The 22,196-nt window shown below is 35.8% G+C and overlaps 2 protein-coding genes across 2 annotated transcripts; one reads left to right on the forward strand and one right to left on the reverse strand.

Annotated features, from left to right (window-relative positions):
* Positions 1-1,388: 1,388 nt before the first annotated feature.
* On the reverse strand, positions 1,389-15,090 carry LOC131849833 (uncharacterized). The gene is made up of 14 exons (XM_059199958.1): positions 14,933-15,090; positions 14,003-14,195; positions 12,985-13,057; positions 12,564-12,691; positions 11,119-11,190; positions 10,415-10,498; positions 9,433-9,478; positions 8,803-8,972; positions 8,145-8,212; positions 7,538-7,670; positions 5,367-5,479; positions 3,855-3,948; positions 3,118-3,240; positions 1,389-1,502 (listed from the first exon to the last, which is right to left on the reverse strand). Exons 1-14 carry the CDS (start codon positions 15,077-15,079, stop codon positions 1,423-1,425), a joined length of 1,524 nt encoding a protein of 507 aa, XP_059055941.1. The 5' UTR covers positions 15,080-15,090; the 3' UTR covers positions 1,389-1,422.
* A 2,261-nt stretch (positions 15,091-17,351) lies between these two features.
* LOC131849693 (uncharacterized) lies at positions 17,352-20,786 on the forward strand. The gene has a single exon (XM_059199805.1). The coding sequence runs from the start codon at positions 17,352-17,354 to the stop codon at positions 20,784-20,786; it is 3,435 nt and encodes a 1,144-aa protein (XP_059055788.1).
* The last annotated feature ends 1,410 nt before the right edge of the window (positions 20,787-22,196 follow it).

Genomic DNA, 22,196 nt, shown 5'->3' on the forward strand with positions numbered 1-22,196 from the left:
TACAGTTTCTATATATATTATTACACAATCGTCAATGTAACCAATAACTACAAAGTTATTGATATATCAATCAGCTGTTCGGGATGCCACGGCGCGTGCGCGACGCGGAAGATAATCTGGCCAAATTAGAATGACATTGAAACATAAGAGCGTACTACTGACGAGCTATTATTTGTAAATTATATGTTTATACGAGTAATACACACTAAGTTTTACCATTCAGCTGCTGATTTTCTGCGAAAAGCGTTTTATTTTGTACTTTATGATTCAGGTTTTTGCTGGTAACTATTTTGTCGTGAACTCAGGCGTTTACAAATTCCTTTATCAACTTTCTATTATATTATTGATCAGCAATATTTGGCCATAATAGGTATATAATATATAATATACATTAAGTATACAAATATATATTTAAAATACTATTATTATATATAAGATATTGTAAAGAAACTGTTAGCCACAGAAACGCGTGGCCGGGTCAGTTAGTCAACTATGTATATCATTACGGACATCCCCGTCCATAAGACATCTATATAAAATTCTCGTATCACAGGTTTCGTGTTTATACGCCTCCGAAACGGCTTGACAGATTTTGATGAAATTCATTCAATACATCTGAGAATAGGTTATAACTAATTTTTATACCTACTTAGTTGCCTAACACAAGCTCTATTTAGCTTGGGACTAGGTGACGTTGTGTGGATTGTCCAGGGGTATCACTATATAGTATAAAACAAAGTCGCTGTCGCTGTCTGTCCGTCCCAATGTATGCTTAAATCTTTAAGACGATGCCACGGATTAGCAGCCGTTTTTTTTAAATAGATAGAGTGATTCTAGATTTTGAAGTGGTTTTTTTAAATAGATAGAGTGATTCAAGAGGAAGGTTTGTATATATAATACACTTACACCTGTGCGAAGCCGGGGCGAGTAGTCAGTTATATATAAAAATGGGTGTTTTCTGTTGTGTGTATAAACAAAACAAATTTATTTATGTATTTCTAACATTTCTTTAGTACCTACCCATAGCACAAGCTCTGTTTAGTTTGGAACTAGGTGGGGCTCTGTGAATTATACTGGGTTGTTATCATATTAATCTTCTTGATTTCTAAAAATCAAGAAGACAATTTATCTTATTTTAATAATATTGTAAATGCGAAAGTTTGAGAGTATGGATGTTTGTTCCTACTTCACGCAAAAAACAGATTTTGATGAAACTTTGCACTAATATAGCATCGTATGCATTAGAATGACACATAGGCTATATTTTTTATTGAAATTTATACATTCAAATTTAACGCGAGTGAAACCGCGGGCTCAGCTAGTCTATCTATAATCCTGAAAATAAAATGCTTATTAACTTGTATATGTGTATATTTCGTAACTCTGAATTTAAATTTAATAAGTGTAAATGATTAAAAATAATTAAACTGTATTTGTTACAGTAGTAGTTCGGTCGATATCTCGAGATGTGCGGACCGTGTCGTTTTCCGGGGACGGTGTATCTGTTGGAAATCAAATAATAAATATTAAGAATTCACAACTAGTATACTAAGTGGGGTAGACAAAGGCAATGTTAAGGTGTAGAGACGTAAAACGAAATACGGTTGACTGGTAGAGAATCAAAGTGTCATCAGGCATTAAGTCTGCTGACTGGTAGAAAATGCCATCAGGAGTTAAGTCCGCCATGTATACAATTTCACGGCAATATATATACTGCGGGCAACATTAGAATAGTCCGAAAAAACCTATGTAAATATTTGAACGTACCATATATTTAGTTCTTCATAATACCACTAGAAGCAGCACTTCCCATTCATGAAATAGCGCTCTTTTTTTTCTATAATTACTATACAATACTCTTTGGTTGGGACAGACTTTGTTATTCTTTTATATAATTAGAATGTAAGTAAGCTAGCTAATTTCCCACATGGTGTTAAGCGATAACTGTCTGTCTATAGACATGAACAGCAATACGGACCTCACAATATCATGTGACACTCGCGATACCAGTCATGCGCTGCTATTCTAGACAACCGACTACAGATCATACAGAATAGGTTTCTGCGTTGAGCCACCGGTGCGCAGTGGTTCGTTCGCAGCATAGATCTCCACCGCGATCTTAATCTGCCCTCCATCAAGCAGTTTATGAAGGAAGCTTCTCGATGCTACTTCGACTCTGCCCAATCCCACCCTAACCCGCTTATAGTCAGTGCGGTGACTACGCACCGAGGAGTAATGTCCGACATACGCGACAACGTCGCCCGAGGCACGTTCTCATTGACCCCGACGACCCCATAACGGCAGGTAAACTCCCCACGGGCCCACCCGTTCCACCCTGACCACACTTTTACACACACACACGACACCGTCCTCGCTGGCGAAGACGACGACCTCAAACACACAATATCGCGCATTCAACCGGGCGCCTTCACACCGGCGCCCCCGGGCGGCTCTCCGATCCATCCCCCGTCCAATTCAAACGGGGATCGAAATTACGACGGCCTGAGCCGAGGTTCGAGTTCGAGTTCGAGGATCGTTTCATGTCTTTAATCCTACTTACTTTAATGTGAGCCCAGTTTTATAAAATTTAATGTATTCTTAGGTATTATTTTGGGGAAGTCTATTTCATTACTTAACATCTTTATATTACTTTGTTAGATTCCGCTACTATTAGCATGTGTGAAACCACAAATATTCAGAGTGGAACCCGACCACCAACTGGAAGCTTGACCTTCTGTATTAGTGATTAAATTCCGACCGAGTTATTAGATCTACATCCATATTGGGATACGTAATTCGACTATGAACGAGGCATCGTCTGGCAATGAATAGAGCTTGAAAGTCTCCTGATTCTCGAAATTACGACAGCCTAAGCCAAGGTTCACACCCCTAGGAGTGCGCTCAGGCAAAAGTAGTATCCGAGCGCGAGTTGGCCTATAGCCGATCCTAAAGTCCTTGCGCTGGTTTGGAGTGCCATCTTCACTCCCCGGTATCGTTCGGTGAAGCTGTAAAGGCCATCTGCGGCCAACAGTATTAGTATAGCATGAAAAAAAGCTTGGAAGCCTAGTGTTGACAGTTCAGCGACCAAACTTAGACATAGGTTATTGTTGTACTTACCTGCATCGTTCGTCTGAGTTTCCCCCCACTCGTCAATGTGGGGTACGAACACAGCCTCTTTATAATTCCCGTATCCATCACATTCCACTTCGGAACCCATTCGACACTTCTCGCGGGCACAGTCTGTGCGTGTAAAGTTATTTTTTAAAACTACCCTACTTTTTCTAACACTCTCGATACCACTCACGCTTTACCATTCCGAAGGACTAAAATGTGCTCTTATCCTGTAATTTCGCTGCCATGTTTTATTTCTCAACATCTTTTCTTTCAGCTTATAAAGTCAGCTGCTTGGCGGCTGAAATGGATGAGACAGACGACATTGTGTAGACTATCTCGATCAAATTAAGTCAATATTACATACTACAATAGACCCTGTACCCATAACCTAGAAAAACTTCAGTCAACCTACCTTTATATGGGTAGGTACAAACAATCATGCTCATTAACATATTGTTTGTACCGTACGAAGAATTGAAACCGCAACTATCATCAAGGCTTTTAATGTATTTAGAAATGTAACATGTAAATAGATGTGAAAATATATTAAAAATATATAAATACAAGTGAATTGTTAAAGATTAAAAAAAAACAACAATGAAGATACTAGAACGCTCCAGAACATCTCATTCATCATAATTTCTGTAAACACTCTTAGTGTTTTAAAAGCACGTTGATATTGTAATCTACCAAACAATTTATAACTTAATTAGAGTCAAATAATACCTATTAATACTAACCACAGTTCATATTGGACACTTCGACGCGAGGCACTTTTATACCTTCAATGAAAGTTCCATCTTCCAACGCGCAGTAGCAAACAAAACGCCGACACTGAAATCAAAAGTACATATGTCGCTAAGAATGCCTATATTAAGACTAGTAGCAACATCTTCATCTTCTTCAGTCGTTTACTCTTGGCAGAGTGGTCGTGGCTTTCATGATGTGAAATGGTATCGTTGTGGTCTTTGGTGGCAGAGCGGCAGGGCGGTGTACAAAGTCGGCCGGCGAGCGACAATATTTTCCCTGTATACCACACCACTCCTTCAGCTTTACATAATAGTAGGGGCTAACGGCGCCAACTAACGGTGTAAATGAACGATGCTGGTGTGGTCCACTCCAGCAGTATGCCCACGTAATGAGCATATGCTCGAGGCCCGTACCCGGCGGCCCAAAAGGGCCCGCGGAAGAACCCCCTGCTGCTGCGGCAGAGCTCCTTGCAATTTCTCTCCACCTGGTACGGTTTTTGGCTGCAGGAGATCATTGTGGAATGGACTGCTATGTAGCCATTTTTATAATGTTAGTCCATTGGTGATCGACCCCGAGAACATCTAGTATACAGATTAGAAAAAAAGGAGAGAGACGAAAGAGGAGGGGGGAAACAAAATTAGATGAGAGCTGTAAGAGAAAACTGTGTAAAAACAATTGTATTCTCATGAATATGATTGTTTGCATCAATCTGGGTATTTTCTATGTATATTCTGTATGTATTTACAAAAATATATTTAAGTATTTGTATCAGTAGTCTAGTACTCATAACACAAGCTCTACTCTTGGGATTAGATGGCGCTGTGTCAGTTTTCCTGGCTGATTATTATTCAGTTATGCCACTGGTGTATCATCATTACATAGTATAAAACAAAGTCGCTGTCGCTGTCTGTCCGTCCCTATGTATGCTTAAATCTTTAAACGCAACGGATTTTGAAGCGTTTTTTTTTAATAGATAGAGTGATTCTAGAGAAAGGTTTATATATATAATACATGTACACCCGTGCGAAGCCGGGGCGAGTAGCTAGTAGTATTTTTTTTGTAGGTGTTATTATACGGAAGTCCATTTAATTATTGGATCGATATTTTGTTTAATTTTAACACCGTTGTTGTAGTCTGGAAGCTGTCAGTCAATAAGGTTTCCAAGCTATATCCGTGATCTATTAATTTCCTGATGATGCCTCGTTTAAATGCGAAACACATACTGCAATATGGGTGTAGGCTCACTAACAGTCGGAAATTGATCACTAATAAAGATGGTCTCGAGTCTCGACGCTTCCATTAGTGTGGTCAGGCCTTCGCAACAAATAAGAAAGAAAGAAAGAAAGAAAATTGTTTAATTGGTACACTGAAAATAATTTTTAAAATACACACAAATAGACATGTTAACGATAACTTACACATCAATGATATCAATAGAGTCCATATTCACACCGTATTCAGATCGTCAACTTTTTACCCTTCCAAATTAATAATATTTGTACCTGCACAGGACCATACAGCCAGAGAGGCGTGCATTGTGGGGCATCGTAATGCATATGACCGTCCGCACCATATTTCTTCTTGAAATACTTCAGCTCACGTTTGCAAGGTTCTACTAAATACAAGAACATACATAGTTATTAGTTCTTAATTATATAATCCTGCATCCAGGATGGCTGGAGATTTGTTGCTCTTTCACGATAAAAAACCAACTGCAGGGATAACTGTAACATTCTTTTTATATTTTTTTGACATGTTGAACGATTTTCATAATGATAGCCACCCATACCGGAGGATAACAGATGATCTAAGTGGCGAGGGGGATGTATGAGGTTCTTACTCACTAAAATACCACATTGTGTAACTTCTAGCCTCATATGCCGGAGTTACGAGGTCGCGTTAGCATTCTACTGCGACTCCAGCGGTGTTGGCCCACCCATGGATGGTATAGGACAGAACTCTTTTGTTAGGGCCTATTCGGACTTATTTTACTTAAAGACAATCCCTCGGAGATCAGCCCGTCCCGAGAAAGGCAAACTAAAAACTAAGTTGTCCCTCGTACAACGCTATATGCCGGAGTTGCGGGGTCGCTGACAGTCCACCATGACTTCGTCGGTGGTGGTTCACTCTAGCCTAGTAGCGTAGTCTACTCTAGTTCTTCTACTTCGCCCCCGACACCAACTGATTACAGTAAGATTGGGGGACCTACATGATTAAAGATATTTTGACTTGTTTAAGAAAATGTGTTAACCGCAAATGACATCATTGTGGCCAATCGTTTATTGAGTGCGTCGAATACTGATATGCAGTGACGTTTTAATGAGTCTTGTGTAATTAATATTTTAGTTCATTGTAAGAGCACATTCTAAGAATAACTATTTATACATATTGAAAATTGTTTATTTGTATTTAAAAATTAATGATTAATATTTCTTTTATTTGCGTTGCACGAATACTGTAATTACCTCAACTCACGTATAGCGCATAGCAGTTTACTTTGTAAGATGTGTTGCTATTAGAGATTGAGATATAACAGTGAAATTACAGGGTATAAAGGACCACCAGAATGGCAACATATGAGTGGTGGCACGAGCGTCACATGATGACCCCAAGTCTATGATGATGTTCAGGGATCGACGGTAACCACTTATCAGAATCGGATGGTCCTTAACCTTGGTGACCATTGAAATTACCGGAAAATACCGGGAGTTGTGTACCTCTTTGTTATACACGCAAAGTCTATATTAATATTTTATTATATGTTTTATTATTTTCCATATATATTAGTCCTTAAGGTATATATAACATGGGGTAATATTATTAAAGTTGTTTAAAATAAAAGGTAATAATATTAATTACACAATATAATGTGTTTTAATAACGTTTTCCAAACTTCAGCATGGTCTGATCCGGAATCCAAAATTCGACAAAAACGACCTTATTTATATGAAATGGAAGTGAACAAAATAGATAATGCTCACCTGATGGAAACTGGAAAGTGGCACCACGTCGTTATATGACCTCCTAACATCCCTAGTGCATTGATATCCTTAGGAACTAATATTTCTAATCACTGTAATTTCACTGATAGATCGTACTCTTTATACGAAAAGCAGCTCCATAGCGGCAGAAATAGGTGCGACAGGTGTACCCACGCAGAGTCTACGTCTCGACAAAACCATCACTACATAGTATAAAACAAAGTCGCTGTCGCTGTCCGTCCGTCCCTACGTATGCTTAAATCCTTAAAACTATGCAAGGGATTTTGAAGCGGTTTTTTAATAGATAAAGTGATTATATATAGCTTTTTCCCGCGGCTTCGCTCGCGTTAATTTATCCCCTTAGGGGTGGAATTCATCAAAATCCTTTCTTAGGGGATGCCTACATCGTAGTAGCTTTATGCATGCAGTGTCAGCCCGATCGGTTTAAAATTGACAAAGTTTCATAAAAACTTTCATCCCCTATTTTATCCCCTTGGGGGTAGAATTATTCAAAATCCTTTCTTAGCGGATGCCTACGTCATAACATCTACCTGCATGCCAAATTTCAGCCCGATCCGTCCAGTTTTTTGGGTTGTGCGTTGATAGATCACTATGTCAGTTACCTTTGATATTTAGATACATGTACACCCGTGCGAAGCCGTGGCGAGTAGCTAGTAGAGTATAAAACCTACCATTGGCACTTATGTCTATGTCCTTCTTTCTACGACTTCCTGCTGAGGTCCGTACAGTGTGGATATCCTGGCAAAGGCCTTGTCGACATACCAGTCCGTCATCACAGCCAGGTTCCAAGAACTCCTCTTCTACCTAAAGTTTCAAAGGTGTCACTATTTTCCAGAACTAATCGCAATAAGAGTATGGAGGCGAGCTTGTTATTAAATGTGAACTAATACCCACATTACGTACCCCCAGTACCATGTCTGATTTAGCTCCACGCGGTTGCACTTGAAAACCATCGTGATAAATTCCTAGTGAATTACGCAAGATGGCTAGGTGCCCTATTGTTCATTTTGTATTTGTCCTCCTCCACAGGTGCCCTCCAGCATAAACCGTTAGCGCAAGCAAGTGAAACATTACACTATTTACCATTAATATATATTAAACCTCATATATATAGTATATACGGGTATAGATTCAATACAAAATGATGTTTTGAAGAGGTGTTTAAAAAAGTTTTTCCAACGGTGTTTCAGGCGTCCATAGGCTACGGGAACCAACCACCAGATGAGCCATATGCTTGTTTGTCGCCATAATGGTATAAAAAAATAAACTTAAATGTACCTCAATTTCCTTAGTGCCGTTTACGTGATGCACCGTCTTTTTAAATTCAGCACACTTTTGATTTAACTCTGAAATAATAATATTTATTAGCAAACCTGAATAAAACATTCAACAGTCTATACATTACAAATTCGAAAGTCAGACGTGATAGAGGATTTCTTTTTATAATATTGTTAAACATATGGCACAAAATAGAAGTAGTTTTTAAAATAATATACGTGTTCCAAATTCAGAATAATTAAATAAATGTACTAGTTATACTGTACCTTACTAAATTTAAGAAGAATTTCTTACCGCAAGGTACCATTACAGTACCAGCAGGTAGGATAGTTACGTTAAAACCAAAATTGGTATGTACTGCAGCCTATTTCTACTGGTATATTCCGGTAGAAGGATGTCCTACCGGAAGATACCAACAAAGTACTAGTTGATAGGATAGTTTCTTTTTGGTGGTAAACAAGCATACGGTCCATCTGATGGTAAACGATTACCGTAGCCAATGGCCGCCTGAAATACCAGGAGTGTCATGTGCACGTTGCCGACCTTTAAGAAACCTTAACATATCCTTCTTAAAAAACCCTACGCTATCTCCCGATAAAACTTCAGTAGGTAGTTCATTCTACAATGTAAGTGTATTGGTAGGTGTATTGGTGTGTACGTTGGTAGATACTGCATGTTCCGCAGCAGTTACACTGTTCTTTATCAGGTAGGAAGGCCCCTGGTACACACTGGGCCTCCTTATTGAATCCGTTCCGGCATTCGTATCCTTGGCAGGACACTGGACAGTCGCTACCACCGGTAGCCGGCTCGTAACGGAAATTACGACGCCTGGAATATAAGAACAATGTCCTAGTGATGTAACATTATGTGTTACAAATTAATATAATATTTATAAATCGATTATTTATATTAAAAATAGAATATTTAATAAGTAATTGTCGATTTTTCATTGACATTTTCTTTGGTCGCTTTGGCCTCTGGAAGTTTTTTTTAGAATACCACTTGATCTTGTTTATAAGACACTCGGATTAAAAATTTCTTCTTTTAAAAATGTAACGGAAGGTAATTAAATGATGGACTGTGGGTAAACTTTTGTTTTTTTATAAACTTAATCTATTTATAATTGTACATGATTAATAAAATAATTAGGATTATCTTTTATCTATAATCTTATAACAGATCATTCTTCTGAAGATAGATAAAGGATAATCTGAATTGTTTGGATAATATTTGAACATTTCATTCTTAATTGATAAAATCTAACCTGTAGTTTGTATTTCGTACTTACAAATTTAATGATTCGGTCGGCAATGACGGCACGGTTACGGGCACACCTGAAAATATCATTAATATAGCTGACAACACTCGACCTCAGTGGTCCAGCGGTCTAGCACACCGCTTTAGGACTGATGGCCGCGGGTTCGATTCCTCGCACGCCACAAACATTTGTATTCATGAGTATGATTGTTTGTATCGGTCTGGGTGTTTTCTATGTATAATATGTATGTATTTACAAATAAAAATCTATGTATATGTATCAGTTATCTAGTAACACAATCTTCAGCTAGCTTAACTTGGGTCTAGATGGCGCTGTGTCAATTGTCCTGAGATTATTTTTTATTATTATAGCTCTTGTTTGTCAAATTTTATACAGTGACCAACTATTTTTTGTTCAAAAAGAGTACACTTTGCAGGTATTTAGGTGAAAAAAAAAAGAAACGATAAAAACTTTATTTTTCTTTTAAAAACATATTTTTCAATTTCCAATCCTCAAATGAGGATGTTCGTTTAATAATGTAGCCACATCCGAACAACTTTCATTTTACATATAAAATTTGACTGTTAAGACGACAGATAATGTTTTTACAGAAAGTTGCGACTTCTCACTGCTCCAATAATCATTTTACATTTGTTAAAACACTAGCATTTAAAGTTTTTAAATTTATTTAAATTATTTTTTCCTTTAACTTGACACAGAAGCATTATATATCATTTTAAAAGTATTTAGATAATGATTAAGACGGCGCCGCGGCGTGGTTAATTTAATTGACTTATTAATCAAAATTAGAAGCTAGAATTGCCTTCTTTTATGAAGGCAATTCTAGCTTCCAATTTTGAAATATGTTCTTTTTTCTATTTAATCGACGATATAACGATTGCCGCTTGCCATCAGTTTGTTTGCCATTCCAAATAATAAAAAAATAATTCCAGTAGGAACGAAACAGAGTTTCGGATGATCTTAGTGCTACATTAAAAACAATGAATCTTACATCTGCGCAAGTTGTTATCACAGCGCAGAGCTTTGAACTCCTGCTCAGGGTGCCCCCAGTACGGGTTACAACCGGCTCGGAAATCTAATAAATAAAACAATTAAACTGATTAATCCTTACTAATATTATAAATGCAAAAGTAACTTTGTCTGTCTGGCTGTCTGTCACGCTTTCACGCCAAAACTACTGAACAGATTTAAATTAAATTTGGTACATAGATAGTCTAGGCCCTGAGAAAGGATACTTTACATAGGCTACTTTTTAATGCGAAAAAAGCCATGAAAGTTAATATAAAAGGTTGTATGAAAGTATCGTCATTTTTTAAGTTAGAAGCTTGAAACTTTTTCTTTCTGTTTTACCGGGTTAGATTATATTTTGTTTTTTATTTGGTCAATGTTACTATTCCACGCGGACGAAGTTGCGAGCATAGCTAGTATTTCGTATTTCTATTTTTCAATCTAAACATTAGTTAACTAGAGTCTCTGCTTCTTGTTACTTACATTACATTCAATATTAATTATTATTACTTACATTACATTCAATATCTTACCATTTAAACATAAAAACAGTTTACAAAATTTGCTGCTTCGCGGCTAAAACAGGTGAGAGTAAGGTACACATGCAGACGACTTTTTAAAAAGTCTGATTAAAGTTTAAATACGACTTTGACGAGTTTCGGGGGCGCCTTAATAAGAACATTTTACCTATAGTCGTTACAGGCATAAATTCTTCAATATCAAAATTGTATTCATCTTGCACACAAGACTGATCCAATTCTGGAAACGGACCAAAACAATTAATTGTAAGAAATATAGAAAAAGAACATTTTCACATCGGGGTTTCTTAATTACTTATTTCTTTAAGAAACACCGAACACAATTTACTTTTACAATTTAATAATAAAACTATTTTGCATAAAAGAATAAAAATATTACAGAAAAAAAATAAAAAATTAAAGATATGCAAACAAAAGGCGGCCTTATCGCTTAAAGCAATGTCTTAATCGCAATTTAATATCAGAAGAATTGTATACAATAACCATTTCAAGTATTTTCAAGTATATTTTAATTCACATTCCTATATAATGTAGTTAAATTGCAAACAAGTATGTAGATAACCAACCTGATAATAATATTAATATCCATGAAGAATTCAGACAACGCCATCTAGTTCCAAGCAAAGCAAAGAACAGAACAGAATCTTTAATCGAGTAAAATTAATAAACTCTTGGATAGACATGTCGAGTCATTGTAAGAAGAATGAGCAAGAATTTCGTGTTGCTTTTTAAATAATTATTATTCAGAAATACATTCTTAAGAGTTTTGTATGAATACAAACTGCCAAATAGTTTCACACATTCACATAAATAAACTTGAGTAACAAAATTAATCGGTCATAGTTAACAGAGCAGACCAGTCCCTACAAGCACCACCCATTCACTAGTATAACAGGTGAGCCAGCCGTCATTACGCTCAACCATATTTTATGCCTTAATGTGTGCCCTTCAAATGTTTGAATTCTTCGACTTTTCTATACTGTATGCATGTATTATACATATAAACATTTCCCTTTAATCACTTTTTTGCTGAATACTACATAAAACGTTGCCTAGTATAAAATATCTAAGCATACAAACTGCGGACGCGACATTCTTTATACTACGTGAACGGGTGCGTTCACGAGTATAACGGGTGAGCCAGCCATCATTGCGCTCAACCATATTTTAGGGAACTCTAAGTATAACGGGTGAGCCAGCCATCACTGCGCTCAACAATATTTTAGGGAACCCAAAGTATAACGGGTGAGCCAGCTATTACTGCGCTCAACCATATTTTAGGGAATCCTAAGTATAACGGGTGAGCTAGCCATCGCTGCGCTCAACCATATTTTAGGGAACCCAAAGTATAACAGGTGAGCCAGCTATCACTGCGCTCAACCATATTTTAGGGAACCCTAAGTATAAAGGGTGAGCCAGCCATCACTGTGCTCAACCATATTTTAGGGAACTCTAAGTATAACGGGTGAGCTAGCCATCACTGCGCTCAACCATATTTTAGGGAACCCTATGACTTTTCCCACCACGCAACCGCTTGTCTGGATTTAGTGAGGATGACTGACTCACGTCGTATTAATAACATAATATTCGTACCTCTATAAAATATGCACTCATCGCAACATCGGCATTGTGAATAATCAGCCGGCAAGAACATTGCGCGCCATCGGCCATACTTTCTGTCGCAATATGTGCGATACTCCGAAGGTTGGACTTTCCTCTCCCTTGAATTACTTCAACTTATTATCATCACCTTCATAATTATAAACTATCCTTCATAGTCTAGTGAATATTATTATGTATCATCTACATATTAATCTTAACAATATTATAAATGGTAAAGTTTGTAAGTATGGATGTTTGTTACTCTTTCACGCAAAAACTACTGAAAGGATTTCGATGAAACTTTACAGTAATATCACTTATACATCAAAATAAACAAACATATAATTTCATGCGAGTGAACCCACTGGCACAGTTAGTAACATAATAAAATTATAACAAAAATCTTCTTTACCTGCAAGAATCTCGAAATAATTCACACTCCGTATGATTGGTGAAGTGAGGACATTGAGGACATAGTTGATAATCTGAAATTCAATACACACGCTGAAAAATATACATTATTTTTTATTCATTTGTCGGCTTTTCTATGTTATAATATGTATGTATTATACATATAAACCTTTCTCTTCCTGAATACTGCATTAAAATACGTTACGTAGTTTAAAAGATCTAAGCGTAAAGCCAGCGCAGGCGACATTTTTTATACTAAGCAAAGAAAATAAACCCATTAATATGTTTTTTTAATCTACTGACATGTACTTGTAAAAAGTCGGCTGAGTGACATATTGAAGCCGCCAAGCAGCATCCTTTGTGAGTGAACAGAAACTGTTGTAGTCCGAAATTCCGAATCAAATGACCCCAAAACGTCCACATATGCCACATGCTTCCACAATTGAGTAGGATGAAGTAGATCGCCCTAACACGATGGACCTGCCTTACACCATCTACAAGGCAAGCCAACATCGCTGGAGACAAAGAAGCTTGTTCTTTGATTTGAACCACGTTCGAATTCTCCAAAGTCTAAGTTATGTAAAAAAGGTGTAAGAAGGCAGTAAAATAACTGGATAAGAGGTATGACACATAGTCTTCTGGAATGCGTTGCCCGCATGAATCACGGGTATCACATTGTAACCTGATGAACCGTAGTCTTATCATATTGCTACACTTATTATGTAGAGTGTAGACCAGCAGCTTTTTTACCATTACAATTCCAAACACATTTAGAACCTAAACATAAAAATATTAAAATCTAAACTTTAAATATACTTTTTTATCATAAAATTTTATTTACCATCTACGCGCCTCTCTTCAGTTTATTATGAAATATCGGGAAATATCGGGAATTATTTTTATCCCTTGATATTGCCTTTTTTTACTTGTAAACTTTAAAACCTTAGAATTTATACGTGCCTCTATACTTCTATAAGCACTAGTAATAAGTACTACAGAGACTTATGTATAAATCATACCCAACCGGTTCCTACAAATAGGCCTGACGGTTCTTCTACTGGCGAATTGCACGAGGGAACTCGTTGGTGATTGTTGACATTTCTCGTAATCAATTTCGGTTTCGTCATTCCTTATTAGAGAGAGTATCTCAGTCTCGCGCCAGTATTCGCTTGTATCTTTGTCCTTGTCTATCAGCATGATGAATGGGAGGAACTGAAGACAGAAAGCAATAAAGATAGAAAAAAGTGGGTAATTTGTGTGTTCAAAAATTTCGCTGCTCTACCTAACGCTCCCAGCATTAGTTAAACCAGCGAAATCTCTCTACAATCTTCTAAATGATCATAACTTGTTTACAACTGCAGAAAGGTCTATACTAGAACGTGTATCTAAAGCTGCACTAGCAGACTACTGACAAATTTCGCTCGGCTGAGAGAGAAATACGAGCGGTGTAAGTGTTGACGTAGGTACATCGGCAAGGGGTCCCTTAAACTCGGGCCAAAGTCTCGGAAACTACTCGGAGTTTCCCTGTCTCCCACACGATGAATCCTTGGAATGCTATGAATTTCGTCTCTATGCCTTGCACGACAGTGGTTTTGACTTTTCATCCATAAATTTTCCATAAATTCATAAATTTTCTTTACGATAAGTACGGTGCATTCGGCATAAAGTATCTATTCGCACTCGAGTGTTTACTTATTAATTAATTAATTAAATTAATTAATAAGTAAGTTCATTAAATTCCTATGCATAGTTCTATGTTGTGTTGAACATGTTTTCAGTGATGAACAATAATTTGAGGTAGACATTATTTAACCCCTAGATTTATTTCAATTAAAGTGCCCACGAGTGATCACCCGGCCCCAACGTGTAAATTTACTTTCGTTGCGGAATGACCCACCGTTGGGCATGCGGTCTTAATGTGTTAATATAGTTAATTGTATTTGATTTACCTTGAGATCAGACTGTAGTGTTTTATTAGCTGGTAATCTCGTTTTTCGAGACAAAGATAGAACAGGGACTACGCTTTTCGAGGCAGAATGATCAAGAATTTTCAATAGTAGAAATGTCTCAAATAAAAGTACTATTGATAATTCCATATTTTTCTATTTTCAGGTGTACAAATTGATTGACATTTGTGTTAAATTCTGTTTATATTCTGATTGTCAAAATATGACTTTCATAAAACTCTTTTAACGTCCAACTCCTAAAGAAGAGTTAAAAGTTTCCAGTATGTTTGTGCCTTTTTATTTTCATTATAGTTTAGAACAGAATGAATAGATTTCAATACAATTTTCTATCCAAGGATTATCTATTAATAGTGCCTTTTAATACAGATCACCCACATCCAGACGTTTTAATATTGGTGTTTTTTTTCTATTCGATAGATTTTAATTATTAAAGCTAGAAGTTATTACTTTTTAATTTTAAAAAGAAAGAAACCCTATGTTCTGCACTTATTAGGTTGTTTGATCTAGAGAATTACAGGAGATCCATAAGACAACACTCCCTCAATAATTGGAAAACCAAAAATATCAAGAGAAGTTTCACTAACAAGCAAGTCATCTAACAGGTACCTACGTAACATAGCTTTATACAAGTTATTGATATACAACTAATATATAAACCGACTTATATAAATAAGAAAACCTAATAAAACATATAAGATATATCCTGATTAGACGAAATACGGGACTCGGTTAACTAGTCTATGTACTTCCAATGATTGGGATCAAGAACCCATATCGGCATCAAGAACCAATATTGGCACCAAGAACTAATATTGACACCAGAACCAAAGCAATCGTATAATTTTGTTATAAAAAATAAAACACTAAAAATTGAATTAATATTATTTATTTCATATGTAAAATACATTACAAAAGTGTCAAAATAAACCGAAAACATTTAAATGTCATAGTACATATATTGGTTGAACACTTGTAGGCTAAGTATATCTTAGACCTGACCAGAATAAGAACGTAGTCTATGTTTAACATACAATATATTGGGCATTTGTAGACAACTATTTTAATACACTTTCTAATTACACAAACGCACATCAAACATTAGGTACTATGTTTTCCTCGAACTACAGGTTCAGTTTAAAGCCTAGTCTTCATCTATTCGAAGCTCTACTTGTTAAATATATAATGTAATAACGCTCTATTACACAATCTCATGTACCTGTCAATGTCAGTATCGTCTTGTCTAAAATATGTAAAACGTCACTCTTGTTGACTCGGAATATCTCCCAATTCAACAACTCTCTCTCTCTCTGTCAAGTGTCCTTGTAATGGATTCCGGGTTTTTTCTGTTCTCCATAATTTGTATATTTAATATTATAAAAGTAATAAAATAATTGCGATTAAACACGAGTTTATTTTACATTATCCACTGGCAAATGCTCTGGCCAATACTATTGAACTCTTGTCATTTACTTTATTCATTGATTATGAAGTATGAAATTAAGATTCAAAACAACATTGTATAGTACTAGTTTTCAGTGTAAACCGATGGAATACAAAAAAAATAAAGAAGTGTCATGAGTAGAACCAACATTAATGTTACAGAACTCTTTAGAGTTGTTAGAATGAATTACTTTTTTATATTTTATTTGACATGTGTTTAAAAATGAATTTATCCAGTTGTATATTGTTTTGCCTTTGTACCATACTATAACATTCTAAGATAAAAATAAATAATTTTCTATATATAGTTTTGTTTCGCCATCCTGATACCTAATCCTTCACAAAGTGGCGACCGTGAAGAAATAATCGGTGGAGGTCAATTTATAATGGAGCGGGCAATAAAAGAGAGAAAATTACTAAGAAGGTTATTCACGATCAATGCAAAAAAGCTGGACGATGCATTGGAAAATAGAGAGATTAAAGAAGCCGAAATATATTATGATAATCTCTGTGAGAAACAGACAGCGCTTAATGAAATAGATAATAAAATATGTTCGTTGTGGCTAGATGAAGATAATAGAAACGAAGCAGAATTTGAAGCGGACATAGATACGACAGAGGAATACAAAAATAGATGGTACGCACTAAAGAGAAAATATGCAGAAATAATTCGCGCAGATCGGCAAATGAGTACTTTACATGAAACCGAAAGTTCAGCATCAAATGGGACGGTAAAAAATGCAAAAAATGAACGACGTTACCGTTTACCAATTCTAGAGCTTCAATTTCAAGTATAGACTGTTCATATAGTTTACAAATAGAAGCTTTAGAGGAAAAGGTTATATGTAATTACTTGCCTAAAATTAATGACTATGAGATTTCAAACAAGCTAAGGAGGCAGGGTATTGTAATAAATGACAATGACAATGTAACAGACATAGGTTTGTTGATAGGAGCAGACATGATAGGCACGTTGCTCACAGGCCGTGTAGTTCAAATTACTGATAAATTAGTTGCTTTAGAAACTAAATTAGGATGGACTGTACAGGGACCTATTCAAGCTACGTCATGTCTTTCTGTCATTAACAGCAATATTATAAATGTATGTCATTGTACTTTTGATATTGCCGATTTATGGAAGTTAGAGACAATGGGTATTTCTGACCCAGAAGTGGTAAAAAAGCGTAATGAAACTGATTTGGAAATATTAGAATATTTTAACAGTACAGTCAGGCTAAATAATTATGATAGGTATGAAGTGAACCTTCCTTGGAAAGATGGTGGATATAAAATGCAGCTTGTGACTAATTATGAAATTGCATTGAAACGATTAAAGTCGACTACTACTAAAATAACTCAATTGGGGATACTCAAGGAATATGATGAAGTTTTTAAAGAATGGTTGCACAGTGGTATAATTGAGAAAGTAAATAATCCGAATTCAAAACAAGGTCATTATCTGCCACATCATGCTGTTATTAAGGAATCCAGTTTAACAACAAAAATTAGACCTGTATTTAATGCATCAGCAACTCAAAAAGGTAGTATTTCTTTGAATAATTGTTTGGAAAAGGGTAATAATTTGATAGAGCTTATTCCACCCTTATTGATTAAATTTCGAAAAAATGCTATCGGTATTACGGCTGATATAAAAAAGGCATTTTTACAAATTTCATTAAAACCCGATGATAGAGAGTACTTAAAATTTCTTTGGTGGAAAGACGTCAATAAAACAGATGGAGGTATGGTAACGTACCGTCACTGCAGAGTGGTCTTCGGAGTAACGTGTAGTCCCTTCCTTCTTTCAGCAACCATTTTATACCATTTAAATAAGTACGATAACCATACAGCGAACGTACTGAAAAGTGCATTTTATGTCGATAATTGTGTAGTAAGCGTAGATAGTAAAAAAGAGATGGAAACCTTTATAAGCGAGTCAAAGTCAATTATGCTTAAAGGAGGTTTTGAGTTACGATGCTGGGTAACTGGACCACATATGGTAGATAAAAATGTTGAAACTATATCGGTACTAGGTTTAATGTGGGATCCAAAGCGAGATGAGATTTTTTGCAAAATTCCTCAATTCAATTTAGAACGTAAAGTAACAATGAGGACTCTTTTGTCATGTACTCATAGTATATTTGATCCTTTGGGAATTTTCTGTGCTGCGACATTATTACCAAGGTTGTTAATTCAAAAGTGTTGGCAGGTAAAACTTAATTGGGATGACGAAGTACCTGATTCTATAGAAAAACCGGCAAAAGAATGGATGAATCAAATAGGTATTTTACAGGACTGTCATTTACCACGCCGTTTGAGTGACACATCATTAAAAAATAGCAACAAATCTTTACATATATTTAGCGACGCTAGCCAATTGGCTTATTCAGCTTGTATATTCTTACGATCAGAGTTTAATGGAATAGTGTCAGTAAAATTAGTATTAGCTAAAAACAGAATAACTCCACCAAAACCAACTTTAACTATACCTCGACTTGAGTTACTGTCCGCATTGATGGCAAGCAGACTTGCAGTTCAAGTTAAAAAAGCTATGGAATTAGAATCGTGCAAAGAATATTACTGGTCTGACTCTAGTATAGTTTTATCCTGGTTTACTAAAACTGATTTAAATGTTTATGTACACAATCGGGTAAAAGAAATTAAAGAGAAGACAAACGTAAATAATTGGCACCATATTCCAGGAAATTTCAACCCCGCTGATTTACCTTCGCGTGGTTGTAACCCTCAAAGTTTAATTAATAGTAAATGGTGGAATGGACCGGACTGGTTACGAAAACCAGTGTCAGAATGGCCGTTCTCAGCAATCAATCCAGATATTAATGAGGTAAACAAAGAGATTATTAAGAGGTGTCTTCTGGTTAAGAAACATGAGAACTTTACTGAAAATCTGACATACTTTTCTGATTTCAATAAAATTGTAAGAATGATAGGATGGTGTTATAGATTTGTAAATAATTCAGGAAAGAAGAATAATAAACGACATGGAAATTTAATTGCAGAAGAGTATGAATACGCGGAGATGAAATTATTACATTTAATTCAGAAAGAGACTTTTAACGAGGAATATATAAAAAGATTGAAATTAGAAACATTTAGGGACGGTGAAAATATAGTAAGAGTAAAGACACGTGTGACATTGTCGGACGATACTAATAATTTTATAAGACCAATATTACTACCAGGTAAAAATATATTAATAGAACGTCTAGTAAGGCTGAAACATAAAGAAACATTACATGCTGGATCTCAAACTTTAATAAACTGCGTACGAGAACAGTACTGGATTATTGGAATTCGGCGTTTAGTAAAAAGTATTATTAGACATTGCGTTGCATGCAGAAGACATAATTCTCGACCGTACACTGTTCACAGTGCACCTCTTCCGGCCGATCGTGTTCGATGTGGTGCTGCCTTTGAAGCTACAGGAATCGATATGGCGGGACCCTTATATTTAAAATCCGGTGACAAGTGTTGGGTTGTATTGTTCACCTGCGCAACTTATAGGGCTATACATTTAGAACTATGTACATCTTTATCTACAGAAGATTTTCTGTTGTCACTTAGGAGATTTTTAGCACGTAGAGGTAGAGTACGTACTATTTATAGTGACAATGGAACGAATTTCCGTGGAGCGCACAGTTTATTGAATAAAATCGATTGGACAGAAATAAGCAAGAAATCTTCCATTCAAAAACTACAATGGAAATTTATACCCCCTAATGCGCCGTGGTGGGGAGGATTTTGGGAGAGACTGATTAAAATGTTAAAAGAGTTATTGCGGAGAATGTTGGGAAAAGCGGCTCTACATTATACAGAATTATTAACTATCTTGACAGAATGTGAAGCTATTTTAAACAATAGACCTCTTACATATATTACGGAAAATACGGAAAATTTGATGCCGTTAACACCTTCTATGTTTATAAACTGTTTATCATACGACGTTTCAGATTTAGATGAAGTAAATACAGAATCATTAAATAATCGTTTAAAATATATTCAGAAATTAAAGAACGATTTTAAAGTGCGTTTTAGGAATGAATATTTAGCTATATTAGCCCAAAAGACACAAAATAACAGAATACAAAAGGGATTACATGTTAAAGTCGGTGATATTGTTCTTATTGAGATCAATGATACGAAGAGAGTTAACTGGCCGTTAGCTATTGTGGAAGAATTGTATCCGGGGGTTGATGGTCATGAAAGAGTAGCTCGCCTCAAGACAACATATGGAGAACGCATAAGACCATTACAAAGACTTTATCCTTTGGAAATATCCACAGTAGATCCTATTGCAAAAGAAGCAATAGCGGTACTTCCTAAAACCACAAGATCGGGGCGTGTAATTAAAATTCCACAAAGATTACTCGTGTAAATAGTTACGTGCCTAACATGTTTGTATTTTCAAACTAAAAATTTATTTAGTTTTGTTTTTAAATGCGCAAGCGCATGTTGCGCGCCGGAGTATGTTACAGAACTCTTTAGAGTTGTTAGAATGAATTACTTTTTTATATTTTATTTGACATGTGTTTAAAAATGAATTTATCCAGTTGTATATTGTTTTGCCTTTGTACCATACTATAACATTCTAAGATAAAAATAAATAATTTTCTATATATAGTTTTGTTTCGCCATCCTGATACCTAATCCTTCACAATTAATAAATACAGGTACTTTTGAATATAATATTAAGTAAATCAATTTTCGAGCAGTTAAAAAGATAAAAAAGTAAGTAAGTGATACCTACTATGATACTTTAAGAGCAGTAGTTACTACATAATGAAATAAAAAAAAACAAAATATCTATATCCAAGTAGGTCTATAACAGACTCTTCTGTCAAATATACCGTCAGTCTCTCTAGACTGCTTTCGAGTTAAATATAACTGACAGACATTCGGCACTTCTTGTCAAATAATTTATCATTTACATTTTTTCTTTATTAGTAACGTGTAAAAAATATTATACGATATTTGGACCTCTATGACCAATCATAACGCCTTGACATCAACAGCATCAACAGACTTGGTTGTACAATTTGAAAAAGTCACGTTTGGTCTTCTATAACTAGAGGCACATTTTTTCAAAGTCATCTGCGTGACACGTACTTGTTAGATTTTTTTAGTTTAATCATTACATAGTATAAAACAAAGTCGCTGTCGCTGTCTGATCGTTCCTATGTTTGCTTAAATCTTTACAACTACGCAACGGATTTGAAACGGTTTTTAATAGATAGAGTGATTCAAGAGGAAGATTTGTATGTATAATACATGTATACCCGTGCGAAGCCGGGGCGAGTAGCTAGTTTTAGATAAAGCAGCTTTTAAACTGTTATTAGGTAAGATATGGCAGTGGAATTACTGGGTACGCCGTCTTACTTCCAACTCCGAACACAGCTCATAAAGAAGGTCCTTTATCACTGACTCGAATAGAGACATACCAAAGTATAATTTGTACAAAGTCCATGTGTTTCGATGACATATGGCAGTGAAATTACAGGGTACGCCGGCACTATCTCGCCACCAAACCGAACACAGCTCATAAAGAGGCTCTTTTGCGATTGGCTCGGAATAATGTTTCGGTGAGTATGGCAGTGAAATTACAGGGTAAGATGCCATACCATCTCGCCTTCAAACCAAACGCAGCTCGTAAAGAAGCTCTTTTGTGACTGGCTGGACTTTTTATAAATTGACTTTGTATAAAATATACTTTGGTACATATGTATGTACCAAAGTATAATTTATACAAAGTCCATCTCTCTTAGATTAATCAAACATCGTATTACAA

Source organism: Achroia grisella, unplaced genomic scaffold (genome assembly GCF_030625045.1).
Source record: "Achroia grisella isolate CSIRO2021 unplaced genomic scaffold, CSIRO_AGI_Agris_v1 utg660, whole genome shotgun sequence".
In the NCBI taxonomy this organism is placed as follows: domain Eukaryota; kingdom Metazoa; phylum Arthropoda; class Insecta; order Lepidoptera; family Pyralidae; genus Achroia; species Achroia grisella.

Excerpts from the sequence above, each read along its gene's own strand:
- LOC131849833 (XM_059199958.1), bottom strand. The coding sequence starts at position 15,079 with ATGGAATTATCAATAGTACTTTTATTTGAGACATTTCTACTATTGAAA. Across the intron at positions 13,058-14,002 it reads TATTTGTAGGAACCGGTTGG|ATTATCAACTATGTCCTCAA; the intron begins GTATGATTTATA and ends ATTGAATTTCAG. Across the intron at positions 5,480-7,537 it reads CATAGACATAAGTGCCAATG|TAGAACCTTGCAAACGTGAG; the intron begins GTAGGTTTTATA and ends TCTTGTATTTAG.
- LOC131849693 (XM_059199805.1), top strand. The coding sequence starts at position 17,352 with ATGATAGGCACGTTGCTCACAGGCCGTGTAGTTCAAATTACTGATAAA.